We start from the raw sequence: 17,152 nt of genomic DNA on the forward strand, positions 1-17,152 counted from the left end.
TCTTTTCATTCAAAGACTCAGTCACGGACACTCTTACTGGCAGTTGTGACTGCTTTGCGTGATGTATTGTTGTCTCTACATTCTTGCCCTTTGTGCTGTTGTCTGTGCCCAAAGATGTTTGTACCATGTTTTGTGCCGCTACCATGTTCTGTTGCTACCATGTTGTTGTCATGTGTTGCTACCATGTTGTGTTGCTACCATGCTATGTTGTTGTCTTAGGTCTCTATGTAGTGTTGTCTCTCTTGTCGTGATGTGTATTTTGTCCTGTATTTTATTTATTTAATTTTTAATCCCAGCCCCCATCCCTGCAGGAGGCCTTTTGCCTTTTGGTAGGCCTTCATTGTGAATAAGAATTTGTTCTTAACTTTGAGAAAGGCGTGCCGCTAGCAGGACACCTCGACAACATCCGGTGAAATTGCAGAGCGCGAAATTCAAACTACAGAATTATAAATATTTAACTTTCATAAAATCACAAGTGTGATACATCAAAATAAAGCTTCACTTCTTGTTAATCCAGCCGCTGTGTCAGATTTCAAAAAGGCTTTACGGCAAAAGCACACCATGCGATTATCTGAGGACAGCGCCCCGCATACAAAACCATGAAAAACATATCTCAACCAGGCAGGTGCGACACGAAAGTCAGAAATAGCGATATAATAAATGCCTTACCTTTGATGATCTTCTTCTGTTGGCACTCCAAAAGGTCCCAGTTACATCACAAATGGTCCTTTTGTTCGATAATGTCCTTCTTTATATCCATAAAAACTCAGTTTAGCTGGTGCGCTTCAGTCAATAATCTACCCAGTTTCCCTCCATCAAAATGCATACAAAATGAATCCCAAACATTACTAATAAACTTTTCCAAACAAGTCAAACAACGGTTATAATCAGACGTTAGGTACCCTAATACGTAAATAAACGATAAAATTTAAGACGGAGAATCGTTAGTCTTTACCAGAGAAAAATACCAAAGAAGGAGCTCTCATTCACACGCTTGAAAACACTACAGCCAAAATGGGAGCCACCTAGAAAAACTTCAATTTCTGGCAAATTTCTCCAAAAACCAGCCTGAAACTCTTTCTAAAGACTGTTGACATCTAGTGGAAGCCCTAGGAACTGCAATCTGGGAGGATTTCGCTTTATAATAAAAGTGACAGCCATTGAAAATGGTGGTAGGCTGAATTTCTTTTTTGGGGGGGATGGTTTGTCCTCTGGGTTTCACCTGCCATATCTGTTCTGTTATACTCACAGACATTATTTGAACAGTTTTAAATCAGTTCCAAAACTATATGCAAATCCTAGCTTCTGGGCCTGAGCAACAGGCAGTTTACTTTGGGCACACTTTTCATCCAGATGTCAAAATACTGCCCCCTATCCCAAACAAGTTAACTGACTTGCCCAGTTAAATAAAGGTTAAATAAAATAAAATAATATCTATTGCAGATTGATGCAAATTACATTTCAGCCAGTTAAAGTCTCAACCAAGTTCTGCTTACACTTGTTTCATCTTGGGAAGATGTTGGTTAGGCTACATTGCTTATTACCTTTAAAAAAACATGAAAGGTTGGATACAACGTATATAGCATTAGACACGTAATCATATTTTGTTGTTTAGACTTTTACAGTAGAGAGACTACTTTGTTTGGCCACACGATGGCGCCCACGGCCAAAGCCATTCGGTGAAGCGGAAGCTGTCATTTGCAGAAAGGAAACGTGAGAGATTTGATCTCTCTTCCGGATAATAGTTTTATTTTATTTTTTACATGTTTTGCATCAAAGACTTTCTAAACCCAGACGCGCAACATCGCAAGCAGACCAGACCGCGGTTTGAGAAGTCAATGAGAGAAGTGAAACGTTATTCCTTAGTTGTTAATTTTCTCGAAATCCAAAGGCAAAACCTATATTCGAGCCAAGTAGTTGAACATGTTATTACTCCAAACAATGATGTATTTCTGCGCATGAGCATAGTTAGCCAACGTCGCCATGACATCGCCTACAAGTCTTCATACTGTACCGTCTTTGATATAATATGTATCTCTATATCTATTACTGGTACATAACCATTATACCATAGAATAAGAAGCTCACTTGCTACATTTTGACTACGTGAAATGTAACGTTACAGGCTGAGCAGAATAATACGGATTTATCGACTTTCATTCCGCTCAAAATGTCTAAACTACAGTTGTTGAACGTGTATGTTAGTGAACGACTAACAGCGGCTGTAGCAGAGATATCCGTGGCGGTCGAGAGAACAGTAGTAGAGTTGTATGAAGAAATATCCCGTTCTAAAGAGGAGAATAACCGTCTGCGAAGACTGTTGGATTTGGTTTTCAACCCGGAGATAAAGTTACACAAAGCAGGTTTGTATTGACTAGCTACTGTATTTGTCAGAATAGATTCCGACCCTACAGTCGCTTACAGCTGCATTGGTGTCGGACCCCGTTAATAGTTCTAGACGCTAACTGCTGCTGCAGCCTAGTGATAGTATCTTCTGGTCATTGGACTTGTGTTAATAAGAGCCCCGACTCTCGTTCTTAACATTAAAACGCATCGCTTGCGGTACGGTTTTTGTAAACATAAGGAACGTATCCTTCATATCAACAAACTATTTCCAAAATGACTATACACCATAGGATTGGGGTTAGTAGTGTTCCCACGGCCATATCTCCATGTTACAGCTCTTTTTTTTACGGAAGACAGATGGAAGACATAGTCGGTCACCTGTTCTAATTATCTATCTAGTTGTCCGAACACCTGTGCTAATTATCTATCTAGTTGTCCGAACACCTGTGCTAATTATCTATCTAGTTGTCCGAACACCTGTGCTAATTATCTATCTAGTTGTCCGAACACCTGTGCTAATTATCTATCTAGTTGTCCGAACACCTATGCTAATTATCTATCTAGTTGTCCGAACACCTGTGCTAATTATCTATCTAGTTGTCCGAACACCAGTTCTAATTATCTATCTAGTTGTCCGAACACCTGTGCTAATTATCTATCTAGTTGTCCGAACACCTGTGCTAATTATCTATCTAGTTGTCCGAACACCTGTGCTAATTATCTATCTAGTTGTCCGAACACCTATGCTAATTATCTATCTAGTTGTCCGAACACCTATGCTAATTATCTATCTAGTTGTCCGAACACCTGTGCTAATTATCTATCTAGTTGTCCGAACACCTGTGCTAATTATCTATCTAGTTGTCCGAACACCTGTGCTAATTATCTATCTAGTTGTCCGAACACCTGTGCTAATTATCTATCTAGTTGTCCGAACACCTGTGTTAATTATCTATCTAGTTGTCCGAACACCTGTTCTAATTATCTATCTAGTTGTCCGAACACCTGTGCTAATTATCTATCTAGTTGTCCGAACACCTGTGCTAATTATCTATCTAGTTGTCCGAACACCTGTTCTAATTATCTATCTAGTTGTCCGAACACCTATGCTAATTATCTATGTAGTTGTCTGAACACCAGTTCTAATTATCTATCTAGTTGTCTGAACACCTATGCTAATTATCTATCTAGTTGTCTGAACACCAGTTCTAATTATCTATCTAGTTGTCCGAACACCTATGGTAATTATCTATCTAGTTGTCCGAACACCTGTGCTAATTATCTATCTAGTTGTCCGAACACCTGTTCTAATTATCTATCTAGTTGTCCGAACACCTGTTCTAATTATCTATCTAGTTGTCCGAACACCTGTCTGTCAGCATAACTGGGGAAGAAGTGTAGTTCGTCAACTGGAGGCACACACAGCATATAGATCTGTGCAAAACTGCTACAGTAAGTGTATATTTTTTTATTTGAAAAATTATTTATTGCTAATCAGGGGCATAAGCATATGTTTCGAATGAAGGATCCAGCTAAGTTGGTAGTTCGTTAGTGATGGGGAAAAGAGATATAGTTACATATCACAATATTTTTTATTATTATATAGCATCGTTTTGACAATATAGCTTTTTTTTTTTTTTTTGCTAGTTCACCAAAACTCCATATCCTTTTCTCCATTTTCTTTTTAAAAAGGGAGCCAATTCGTTTTCAGCACATTTATTTCCATGACTGATCAAAACTTGTTTTCTCTCTCTTGTCCCTCAGGAAGCCGGTCCGACAGCAGTATAGCAAGTTTAGGGTCGGAATCTATTCAGGCTACCTCTGTATTAGCTCAACTTACTGATAGAAAACTGATAGCAAGTTAATACAAGAATTGAGCTTCAATTGTAATGTTGACTCTATAAAGATGTCCTAATCAATAATATGGAAGTGATCAAATAGCTAAGTAGCATTTTTAACATTGAATTCTAAGTAACTTTATACTTCTCCATCAGATTCCCACCAGCTCACTCACCTCATATCTGAAGAGGAGGTTCCCCTGGAACAGCAGCACTGTGAGCAGGAGTGGAGCCCCAGTCTGATTCAGGAGGACTCAGTGCCCACACAGATTAAAGAGGAACAGGAGGAACTACAGACCAGTCAAGAGGAAGAGCAGCTTCTAGGGCCCTTTGATACCAAAGACTCCATATTCACTTCTCCCTGTGTGGAAAGTGACTGTGATCAGGAGAACCCATCTCAGCCCTCACATCTTCACCAAACCCAAACTGTGGAGGACAGAGAGAGGGACTCTCTACTCACCTACACATCTATAGAGATCAAAACAGAACCTGATGGAGATGATTACAGAGTATCAGAACCAGCCAGTGACTCTCAGCCCCTCTCTGCAGTAACTCCAGACTGTTCTGCAGCTCAGAGTGAAAACATGGAAAGTGATGATGAGGTGGAGAGTGGAGGACAGCTATCAGGGTCTAAGACACTGGAATCAAAGAGAGAACAGATAGAGAAAGGAGAAAGGTTCCATACCAGTGCTGGAGGCAGGACGGCCACAATGTTGCCCTGTTTGACATCCTCTAGGAAAACGTATGCTGCTCCTTATTCTTGCAAGGTGTGTGAAATATTTGTTTAATTAGTGAAAAACACACACAGAGCATAAGGAATGCCAGTGTTGTGTGTGTGTGTGGAAAAACACACAGAGCATAAGGAATGCCAGTGTTGTGTGTGTGTGTGGAAAAACACACACAGAGCATAAGGAATGCCAGTGTTGTGTGTGGAAAAACACACACAGAGCATAAGGAATGCCAGTGTTGTGTGTGGAAAAACACACACAGAGCATAAGGAATGCCAGTGTTGTGTGTGGAAAAACACACACAGAGCATAAGGAATGCCAGTGTGGTGTGTGTGTGGAAAAACACACACAGAGCATAAGGAATGCCAGTGTTGTGTGTGTGTGTGTGGAAAAACACACACAGAGCATAAGGAATGCCAGTGTTGTGTGTGTGTGTGGAAAAACACACACAGAGCATAAGGAATGCCAGTGTTGTGTGTGTGTGGAAAAACACACACAGAGCATAAGGAATGCCAGTGTGGTGTGTGTGTGGAAAAACACACACAGAGCATAAGGAATGCCAGTGTTGTGTGTGTGTGGAAAAAATGTATGTTCTACAGAAAGTATGACAGGTCACCTACAAACTCATACTGAAGAAAACATTTTTTGTCATGATTGTGGCAAATGTTTCTCTTAAGAATAGTGATTACACAATACATAGGAGTCACACAGGAGACAAACCATATTGGTGCAATCAATGTAGGACATACTACACACAGAACGTACACCTTAACCTGTTAACGCCTGGTGTGGCATGTCACGGTGTCGCTAAACACCTGGGGCCTCGTTTCTCAGTGTGTGGGCACAAAACATTCTCTAAACCTAGCATGCGCCAGTTTTCCCACAAAGGTTGGCATTCATCAGTTTTAAACTTGATAGGAAGTGTGCGCATCTCCCCCCATGCATATACACAACTCCTAGTGGTTGATCAACTGTATTGCAAGCAAATGTTATTTTGGTGGAAATGGTTTGATGGAAATTATAATAATGGCTAATAAAAAGACAATGTAATCCTAATGATAAAACGGATGCATTTGCCGTTGGTATATCATATATTGATTTTACTTTTACTATTTAAAGTCCTTAATCATAATCATATTACAGGACATGTCTCTATTATTATATAGGACTAAATCATAATCATATTACAGGACATGTCTATTATTATATAGGACTAAATCATAATCATATTACAGGACATGTCTCTATTATTATATAGGACTAAATCATAATCATATTACAGGACATGTCTATTATTATATAGGACTAAATCATAATCATATTACAGGACATGTCTCTATTATTATATAGGACTAAATCATAATCATATTACAGGACATGTCTATTATTATATAGGACTAAATCATAATCATATTACAGGACATGTCTCTATTATTATATAGGACTAAATCATAATCATATTACAGGACATGTCTATTATTATATAGGACTAAATCATAATCATATTACAGGACATGTCTATTATTATATAGGACTAAATCATAATCATATTACAGGACATGTCTATTATTATATAGGACTAAATCATAATCATATTACAGGACATGTCTATTATTATATAGGACTAAATCATAATCATATTACAGGACATGTCTATTATTATATAGGACTAAATCATAATCATATTACAGGACATGTCTATTATTATATAGGACTAAATCATAATCATATTACAGGACATGTCTATTATTATATAGGACTAAATCATAATCATATTACAGTACATGTCTCTATTATTATATAGGACTAAATCATAATCATATTACAGTACATGTCTCTATTATTATATAGGACTAAATCATAATCATATTACAGGACATGTCTCTATTATTATATAGGACTAAATCATAATCATATTACAGGACATGTCTCTGGGGAAAAGGGAAAAAAATACTGCCTTTCCAAATTCATTTAACTCCTCATCTACTTTTGTGACTATGTACCATTTGTTTTTGAAGTAGGCAATCGCAAGAACCTTCAACATTCCAACAACATGTAGGCTATTGAACCAGCACCTACATGATGATATGAGAACGCTGGGTTAAAACAACTGGCAATTTCTCCAATATATTGATGATCAGATACTTCAGTTGTAACTGGCTCTGTTGCGCTCACATTTTACAGTTGATAGACAACTTTTTCACTGTTACAAACGTAGACTTCTCTCTTTTTTAACAATAGCTTTTATAGAAATCAAAGCGTCTCCAGTGTTGCTGCATGGGCTTATTGGTTGTCTGGCTATATATATTATACCACGGCTGTGACCTATTTCTTGGTCGACTCATATCAAAATCTCTGCGCATTAGTGGTGGGTAGGCTAAATAACTACAACAGAACAGTGATGAAGGAAATGGAAAATGCCCAGAGCTCGTGGCTGATCGGTACCGGAGCAAAATTGAAATGGGCAGACGCTCCACTTTAAAAAAAATAATAATTTATCCACCACGCTCCAGCCAAATTATGCTCCACTCCAGCTGCACTTCCAGCTCCACTCCAGCTCCACTTCCATCCTCTGGTGTGGACCATGTTAAGTCCTTAGTGATTGTTATCCTGGCACCACACAGCCAAGTCTCTGACCTGCTCCCTGTTGGCTGCCTCGTCCATGACCAGGCCTACCACCTTCGTGCTGTCAGTAAACTTGACGACGGTGTTGAAGTTGTACGTGACCACACAGTCGTGAGTGAACAGGGAGTACAGGAGGGGACTAAGCACACACCCTTGAGGGGCCCCTGTGTTGAGAGTCAGTGTGGCAGAGGTGTTGTTGCCTACCCTGTCCATTCATATCCAGGTAGAGGAGGGCAATGTAAAGTGCAGTAGAGATTGTGTCATCTGTGGATCTGTTGGGGCGGTATGCAAATTGAAGTGGGTCATTCAATAGCCAACAATGCTCGAAAGTAAATAGACCCATAGCCTATTTAAAATATTTGACAATATGGATATGCTACAGCATTGTTGTGCGATAGGAACGTGACATCATAGCCTTTCATCTCAGAGCCTATACCAAGGCAGGAGATAGAAACACAATCATGTATTGAAGTTAAATATTGAACAACAATTTGTCTTTTTCATAAAAGTGTGGGTTGTAGCATTTACTTTTAAATTGTTCAAATAGACAATCAATCTTGCAGAATGCACGGCCAGTGATTGGCACCAGCTATAGGCAGCATGGATTTTTAGATTTAAAAAAAACCCTACAGAAATGTGATCAAATTTGCCATTGCGCTTTTTTTTGTTGAAATTGTCATGGCCCAGTTCCAACATCTCTATATCATACAGCAAATTAGTTTGGCAATGATTTATCAATGACAACATGCGTATATGTTGCATGCAAGTTTGATAAATCCCAGTAATTTGTCACGCAATGCATTCTCAGACTGGTTGAACAATAACCATCTCAAAAGTAGTGTGTGTGTGTGTGTGGTGTGTGTGTGTCTGTGTGTCTCTGTCTGGGTGTGTGTGTGTGTGTCTCTGTCTGGGTGTCTGTGTGTGTGTGTGTGTGTGTGTGTCTGTGTGTACACTCTGGCTGGCTGTATTTCATACGTGTTCATCTTCTTTCAGCATCCCACCCAAGAAACGTTCAACTGTTCAAGATGCTTTTGCATTCATCACTATGACGACAGTGATTAACTGCTAATAATAATAGTAACTCATGATAATAATAATGATGATATTGTGTGATTATTTGGTTAGGTTGCCACAGGCCTGAACCAAGCTAATACAAGAGGACGTCCAGCTGCTGACGCCATACACCCTCCAAAGCCACCCAAAGTGGGCCGTACTGGAGTTACTGATGATGTCCGCACGGATCAAATTGAACACTGGCCAGTGAAGTGTGAAACCCGGGGTCGCTGCAAAGTCTGCCAGAAAAATGTAACGAATACCCTCTGTCAGAAATGTGACGTAAGACTGTGTTTCACTTTTGAGAGAAATTGCTACAAGTTGTACCACATGCCTTAGTGCAAGATGTTTACAATGCAGAAATAATGACACACTGACAACATGAACAACTTGTTTCATATATATGATGCTTCTTTTAGAACTTGGATTTCAGAAGTAATGAGTCAGGCTTCATGATGAACGTTTATATTTCAATGGTTTTATGACATTGTATTGCAATTGTTGTATTTAAACCCAATGTTACACATTGATTCTCACACACTCTCTTCTGTCTTTATCAGAGTCAAGTATGTTATGAATTATTATTTGAGATTTTGTGTATTTATGAAGATTTTGCCGTTTCTTTTGCAATTCAGGACTTAACTCAGGGTTATACTTGGTTCACATTGAAATAAAGCTGTAAGATTTGATAAACTGAGTGGTTTCTGTGTTTTGTATTTAAAAGAGACATATGTTACAGTATATGGAATATGTTATTTGGGTCTCCTAATCACAGCTTCATTTTCATGCAAGGACAACTGGGTCTGGGTATCTAAGGGTTAAATGTCATATGAGAACTCATACAAGGGATAAATAATTTAGGTGTCAACAATGTGGAAAATCAAATCAAACATTTTGTCACATGCACCGAATCGATTACAACAAGTGTAGACTTTACCATGAAATGCTTGTTTACAAGCCCTTAACCAACAGTGCAGTTCAGGTAGAGTTATGAAAATATACTGCTCAAAAAAATAAAGGGAACACTTAAACAACACATCCTAGATCTGAATGAAAGAAATAATCTTATTAAATACTTTTTTCTTTACATAGTTGAATGTGCTGACAACAAAATCACAATAATAATCAATGGAAATCCAATTTATCAACCCATGGAGGTCTGGATTTGGAGTCACACTCAAAATTAAAGTGGAAAACCACACTACAGGCTGATCCAACTTTGATGTAATGTCCTTAAAACAAGTCAAAATGAGGCTCAGTAGTGTGTGTGGCCTCCACGTGCCTGTATGACCTCCCTACAACGCCTGGGCATGCTTCTGATGAGGTGGCGGATGGTCTCCTGAGGGATCTCCTCCCAGACCTGGACTAAAGCATCCGCCAACTCCTGGACAGTCTGTGGTGCAACGTGGCGTTGGTGGATGGAGCGAGACATGATGTCCCAGATGTGCTCAATTGGATTTAGGTCTGGGGAACGGGCGGGCCAGTCCATAGCATCAATGCCTTCCTCTTGCAGGAACTGCTGACACACTCCAGCCACATGAGGTCTAGCAATGTCTTGCATTAGGAGGAACCCAGGGCCAACCGCACCAGCATATGGTCTCACAAGGGGTCTGAGGATCTCATCTCGGTACCAAATGGCAGTCAGGCTACCTCTGGCGAGCATATGGAGGGCTGTGCGGCCCCCCAAAGAAATCCCACCCCACACCATGACTGACCCACCGCCAAACCGGTCATGCTGGAGGATGTTGCAGGCAGCAGAACGTTCTCCACGGCGTCTCCAGACTCTGTCACGTCTGTCACATGTGCTCAGTGTGAACCTGCTTTCATCTGTGAAGAGCACAGGGCGCCAGTGGCGAATTTGCCAATCTTGGTGTTCTCTGGCAAATGCCAAACGTCCTGCACGGTGTTGGGCTGTAAGCACAACCCCCACCTGTGGATGTCGGGCCCTCATACCACCCTCATGGAGTCTGTTTCTGACCGTTTGAGCAGACACATGCACATTTGTGGCCTGCTGGAGGTCATTTTGCAGGGCTCTGGCAGTGCTTCTCCTGCTCCTCCTTGCACAAAGGCGGAAGTAGCGGTCCTGCAGCTGGGTTGTTGCCCTCCTACGGCCTCCTCCACGTCTCCTGATGTACTGGCCTGTCTCCTGGTAGCGCCTCCATGCTCTGGACCAGGGGCGAAAATCTGATATCAACTTTGGAGGGGACAATTACATGAAATTTTCTCAAGAGCAATTCCTGAGGGGGACACCAAAAGTAGTGCTGTAACACATAGCCTACATTGTAATATGGTAAATGTATATTGAGCAACCAAAGAAATAAGGTGTTTGCCGTACTCCTAACTACCGGTACCCAAAACTACACAACTAATCACAACAGCAATACCATTGCCTTTAACAAATCTTAGTTCAGTCACCAGTTTAAGTTGAGAGTGGGGGTATCCATGGCATTTTCCAATTATGTTCCTATTTTACAAGTAAAAAAAATTGAGAACCTTTCATAATGTTGCCAAACAAAGACTCAACAAACTTACCTGAGACTCCCTGTCTCTGCCAGTCTGTCCCTGCATATCTGTCCCCAACTCTGCTGTCTGTGTGCCATCTGTTGCCTGCTCTGCCTAATGACATCATTGTGAAACATTTCCATTAGAATTTCATTTCTTTCTTATGAACATTTTATCAACTAGTCTTTGAGATATTAGGCTACTAGGGTTCTTACTATGCGTTTTGGTGTATTGAAAAATACTCTGATGTCCGTCTTTTATTTTTCTGCCATTTTTCTACCTGGCTGGCTGGCTGGCGACACACACAGTGTGTAGGTTATTTACAGTAGGAGATGGGCTTCTATCATCTTCTATCATTCTATTTGGGCTTCGATCTAAAAGGTAGCTAGCAAATGTGAAACGGATTAAAATGACAAGAGTTGACAGCTGTATGAGTTCACCGTTTACACAACATATGCTGCAACCTTTTGTAATTTTAATATTTTGTTTCATATTGGCTTGCTTCCAACAATAGCTGAATTTGCAAAGCTAGCGAGCACCAATTCAGTTTCAGTGGTGTTTGCTATAATCTTTTCTACCCGGGTTAAATAAAGGTGAAATAAAATAAATAAATAAAAGTTCCCTTGCGACAATTTAGCTTTTGCAACGAGACCATTAGATATATTTAAGACAATGGTAGAAGAGAGTGTAGTTCTGTTCAGTTTGGACTTCAGTTTATCGCTAACCTTATCACAAGGACTTTGAAGCACTAACTTACATCATCTGCATGCTGATCTTGGAATAAATTGACAATAGCAAAGATTCCATCTTTGACGATGCCACATAAATGTAATAGGTACTAGCTAGCTTAATAGTTAATATTTGCGCGCTAGCTCTGCATATTCAGCTAGTGTGTGTGCGGTATTGACTAGATTAACCTCACGTCAGTTACGTTCATTGAGTGCCTTTCAGACAGTAGATACGACCCCTCTGTTACCTTGCCAACTAAGGAACTGGCAGTGGATCAAACCATTGTGAGGCAAAGGGTGGGGGGGGGTCGCAATCTTTTGAAACTTAAAAACGCGCTATTAAGTGTCTATAATCTTCACAATTGCTTTCATTGCGTATTATTAATATTATTTAAATTACATAGTTATGTTTCAGTGATATATTGGGGGGGACAAATCATATTTTTCCCAGGATGGGGGGGTCGTGTCCCCCCCGTCCCCCCCGGGATTTCCGCCCCTGCTCTGGACACTACGCTGACAGACACAGCAAACCTTCTTGCCACAGCTCGCATTGATGTGCCATCCTGGATGAGCTGCACTACCTGAGCCACTTGTGTGGGTTGTAGACTCCGTCTCATGCTACCACTAGAGTGAAAGCACCGCCAGAATTCAAAAGTGACCAAAACATCAGCCAGGAAGCATAGGAACTGAGAAGTTGTCTGTGGTCCCCACCTGCAGAACCACTCCTTTATTGGGGGTGTCTTGCTAATTGCCTATAATTTCCACCTGTTGTCTATTCCATTTGCACAACAGCATGTGAAATGTATTGTCAATCAGTGTTGCTTCCTAAGTGGACAGTTTGATTTCACAGAAGTGTGATTGACTTGGAGTTACATTGTGTTGTTTAAGTGTTCCCTTTATTTTTTGGAGCAGTGTATTTACCAAGTGGGCTAAAATAAAAAGTAATAATAAAAAGTAACACAATAACAATAACAATAACGAGGCTATATACAGGGGGCACCGGTACCGAGTCAGTGTGCAGGGGTACAGGCTAGTTGAGGTAATCTGTACATGTAGGTAGGGGTGAAGTGACTATGCATAGATAATAAACAGTGAGTAGCAGCAGTGTACAAAAGGGAGGGGGAGGGGTCAATGTAAATTGTCCAGTGGCGACTTAATTGTTCAGCAGTCTTATGGCTTGGGGGTAGAAGCTGTTGAAGAGCCTTTTGGTCCTAGACTTGGAGCTCCGGGACCGCTTGCCGTGCGGTAGCAGAGAAAACAGTCTATAGATTGGATGACTGGAGTCTCTGACAATTTTATGGGCTTTCCTCTGACACTGCCTAAGCGAAGGTATATACTGATACTACTAATGCAACATGTAAAGTGTTGGTCCCATGTTTCATGAGCTGAAATATAAGATCCCAAAATATGTTTACATACCTGCTAGTGAGCATTTCTCCTTTGCCAAGATAATTAATCCACCTGACAGGTGTGGCATATCAAGAAGCTGAATAAACAGCATGATCATTACACAGGTGCAACTTGTGCTGGGGACAGTAAAGGCCACTCTAATCTTAATTTTCAAGGTAATGGGTGATTTAAACTTAGACGGCAATAGATGTCAGGAACTTGGCACCTTACCACTGTGAGCTAACCGATCAGAGCTGCATTTGTTACATTTTATTATCAGAGTGTGCCAGTGGACTGCTGCTTTAGTGAGAAAGTGTTTCTTGTGAGGTTTTCTGTCCTCAGATACAGAGAGCTGTGAAAGCCTGTCTGCAAATTAAGAGGTCCCAATGAAGAGCAGTGGTTTTCAGTCCTGGGGACTCAAAGGGGTGCACATTTTTGTTTTTGCCTTAGCACTGCACAGCTGAATCAAATGATCAACTCATCATCAATCTTCAAGTGGTATTTATGTATTCATATTGATGCTATCCTTGATATGATCCTGCTGTTGTCACATGCTACACATGAACATGTGTGTACACATCCATCTCTCTATCCAATGTTATCGTGATTTGATATGAGATATTATACTTTAGTAATCCACAATGACCTGGTGATGTGAAAGTATAATAATTACATTATCTTCCATATTCCTACAAATACCTTTCAAGTGGTGATTCCTACAAAACAATTTCCTACAGTTACGATGTAGGGCACAGCACAGTTGGGTGACCAGGGCCATCTGGGACTGCCTCGTTGGGGAATTCAGGTGTGTATGAGGTCTACCTGTGTCCTGCATAACTTCATGAGGATGGACACGAGGACCAAGGGGGGACCTGCAGCTCGCCCCTCGTGTGCCAGAGGAGAAGTCTGCTGCTCTGCAGGATGTTTCAAGCATGGGGGCCAACAACGCAGAACGAGAGGCAATTCGTGTGGGGGAGATCTTCACCTCCTACTTCTTCAAAGAGGGTTCTGTTCCCTGGCAACACCATAGACGACACTATGTACAACCAAATACTATTTTAAGAGACATCCACATTGAAATAACAGTATTCTTCCATTTACGTCACTGTCAACTGCAGTTATTCAATTCCCAGTTTCTCTCCCCTTGATTTCTACTTCTCAGGTGAGGGTGCTGTTTAGGTAAGGGTGTGATGTCTGTACAAAAACAAAACAGGCTATTTTAAATCACCCATATTGAAAAGATTTAGAACAATTAGACACCCTATAACCCACACCTACACACTCATGTATCAATCTGATTGATGGATTGTGTTGTGCAGGCTCAGGTGTATAACTGTGGCTCCTTCCACCTTCAAAGAATAGGCAAGAGGACCAACCATGGAGAATAGTAAGACACTTCATTATTTCTATAACTACGCTATATTGTTGGTCCTCGTGTGTCTGTGCATGTTTTTCAGTATAAAGTACTCTGCAGCCACTTAGTGTGGACACCAGGTGAGGCCACACACACATATTCCTGTTGAACAATGTCTCTTTAACTACCTTATTTTCTCAATAACAGTCTCTCTCCTTCACTTCATCCCTCTCCCCCCTTCTCCCTAAATCCTCTAGGGTTATATCAGCTGTGTCGGTGAACCCCTGCCGCATCTGAACTGGCTACATAGATGGCACAGCATGATCAGAGGTGAGAGGTCACTTGGTCGGGTCAACAGGAAGTATTATTAAAGAGATGCTTGACATTGAAATACAGATAGAGATGCAGTAGTCCCAGAGTTAATGATCCAAGGTCAGTTTTGCATTTCACCTCCTGAAGATTATGATGCCTGACAGTGTTAGAATAAAGACAAAACACAAGGCTTAAATATGCTCTCTCTTTCTCCATCTGTCTTTCGTCTGCACGTATGTTTTGATGTGAGAGAGGATGCCAACCCCCAATCCCGTCATCGCCACCTCACCCGCTCTAGTGGTTAGAGTGTTGGGCCAGTAACCGAAAGGTTACTGGATCGAATCCCCGAGCTGACAAGGTAAAAATCTGTCATTCTGCCCGAGCAAAGCAGTTAACCCACTGTTCTCTGGGCACCGAAGACGTGGATGTCGATTAAGGCAGCTCCCTGCACCTCTCTGATTCAGAGGGGTTGGGTTAAATACGGAAGACACATTTAGTTGAATGCATTCAGTTGTACAACTGACCAGGTGTCCCCCTTTCCCTTCCCTTCTTAAGATAACCTTTGGGCTGACTGGGAGCCCAAGGCTGGTTAGGAAACACTACTAGAGACACGTATGTAATTGTGATGAACTGTTAGGTTCTAATTCTCAGAGTAAAAACTCAACAGACACTATGAAAGCTTAAACCGAGTTTATTCTTCCCAGAGGGTCAATACTTCTGCATTAGACAAAGACATTGTTCACACAAGCACTGATATTTAACCATTTCTCCTAGGTTGAGTCTCCTCCTACACATCTGAACAAGCATTGTATCTTTACTGCTAGGCAGGAAACTAAGTAATACGGCCATAACCTTTTCTTTCTCCCTTAACAAGACCTGACCTGGACCCCCTTCATCACTAATCCATAGCTCTCTCCCCTTATCAATGCCTGCCACATGTAATCGCTTTCCCTGCACTCAGCACATTCCAAGCTTAATTGCACACACTATATACCTTCTTCCTACAGATAACCATTAACTTCTGGTGTAGACCCTCTAAACCAAAGCACTCAATATTTCAATAGGATACCTAATAATTAACCCTATCCCATGTTTAGGTGTTAGTACCCAGAATCCATCAGAACTAAGAGAATATTAGGATAGCGCTGTGATTCATTAATCATATGCTGTCTTCCCTGCTTCTCTGTTTTTACCTCTTTCTCTTTCTGTCTTTTACACCTCTCGCCACGTCTTTCTTCCTCTGTTTTTATAATTCACAACGGATGTGCATTGAAGTACAGATTGAACTGGTATTTATAATATTACAATTATAATATTTATAATGCATGTATTATGTATTTATAACACTTGAATAATGAACTTCTTTCGATAAAGCGTTTCACAGTATCTACTGGTTGAAATTAAGTCTCTCATTTGATGAAATACTACACCTATCCCGTGTTTACTAGATCAATGCAGATAAAGGAAATTAGATATTGAGATGAACCTGTTTTAGAGTATTTACATGATGCATAGGATGGGTGCTGTTTTCAAATTACAATTACAAATCAGCCTTTAACTAGTAAAATCATGTTTCTAGTCTAATGCATAGTTACAATGTGTAACCATTGATGTCCCAGGACCAAGATTGGTAAACACTGTTTGAGTGTATAATTGTAATACAAACATGCAGACACAGCATCATACAAAGACAGGAATTTGATTCTCCTGGTATTGGATATGACTGAAAAATAATCCCAAAGACATTCATACCTGAACTGCACCTTTATTTGACAAGGTAGAGTACATGGTCAGTGAATATATTAAATGTACAGGCTACAATGTGGGAATCTCAAGAATGGTAATAACTACATGTATATACGACTTGCATCTTTGGCACAAAGTTATATTATATTCTACTCAATCCATAGGCTCCATTAATGTCATTCAGACTGTTTTGAAGTTGATATAACTGGCTATGATAGCTGAGGTTCATAGCTAGGTTCTGAACTAATATGTAAACCAAATGTTTTAGTGTCCATAAACAGATCGGCTACATGGCTAGCTACACATCCAGAGAAATACAGGTATTTTTATCCGCCACTGCACAATAAGCAAGAAAATAGTTAGCTAGCTACATTACTTCATCTATCTGCATTGCATGGCAAATATCAGCAAGGCAAGCTTACAAAATTGTACATTCAATTTGCAGTAAATGCTTTAGCTAGTTAGATTCTTCACAACCAGTGTTTCACAAGACGACAACATGGTTTGCTGGTTGTTTCATGAGTCCCTAAA

At 40.5% G+C, this 17,152-nt stretch overlaps 1 protein-coding gene across 2 annotated transcripts; it reads left to right on the top strand.

Moving 5' to 3' along the window:
• The first annotated feature begins 1,697 nt into the window (after positions 1–1,697).
• Positions 1,698–9,283, top strand: LOC106604217 (uncharacterized). Of its 2 annotated transcripts, XM_045717899.2 has the most exons (4): positions 1,698–2,363; positions 3,703–3,798; positions 4,341–4,951; positions 8,663–9,283. In XM_045717899.2, the coding sequence occupies exons 1-4, from the start codon at positions 2,171–2,173 to the stop codon at positions 8,927–8,929; spliced, it is 1,167 nt and encodes a 388-aa protein (XP_045573855.1). In that variant the 5' UTR covers positions 1,698–2,170; the 3' UTR covers positions 8,930–9,283. The 2 variants fall into 2 exon arrangements, with proteins under 2 accessions (XP_045573855.1, XP_045573856.1); XM_045717900.2 differs by lacking the exon at positions 3,703–3,798 and having other exon boundaries at positions 1,700–2,363.
• The last annotated feature ends 7,869 nt before the right edge of the window (positions 9,284–17,152 follow it).

Source organism: Salmo salar, chromosome 05 (assembly GCF_965601325.2).
Source record: "Salmo salar chromosome 05, fSalSal1, whole genome shotgun sequence".
Classification (NCBI taxonomy): domain Eukaryota; kingdom Metazoa; phylum Chordata; class Actinopteri; order Salmoniformes; family Salmonidae; genus Salmo; species Salmo salar.

Excerpts from the sequence above, each read along its gene's own strand:
- LOC106604217 (XM_045717899.2), top strand. The coding sequence starts at position 2,171 with ATGTCTAAACTACAGTTGTTGAACGTGTATGTTAGTGAACGACTAACA. Across the intron at positions 3,799-4,340 it reads ATCTGTGCAAAACTGCTACA|ATTCCCACCAGCTCACTCAC; the intron begins GTAAGTGTATAT and ends CTTCTCCATCAG. Across the intron at positions 4,952-8,662 it reads CTGCTCCTTATTCTTGCAAG|GTTGCCACAGGCCTGAACCA; the intron begins GTGTGTGAAATA and ends TTATTTGGTTAG.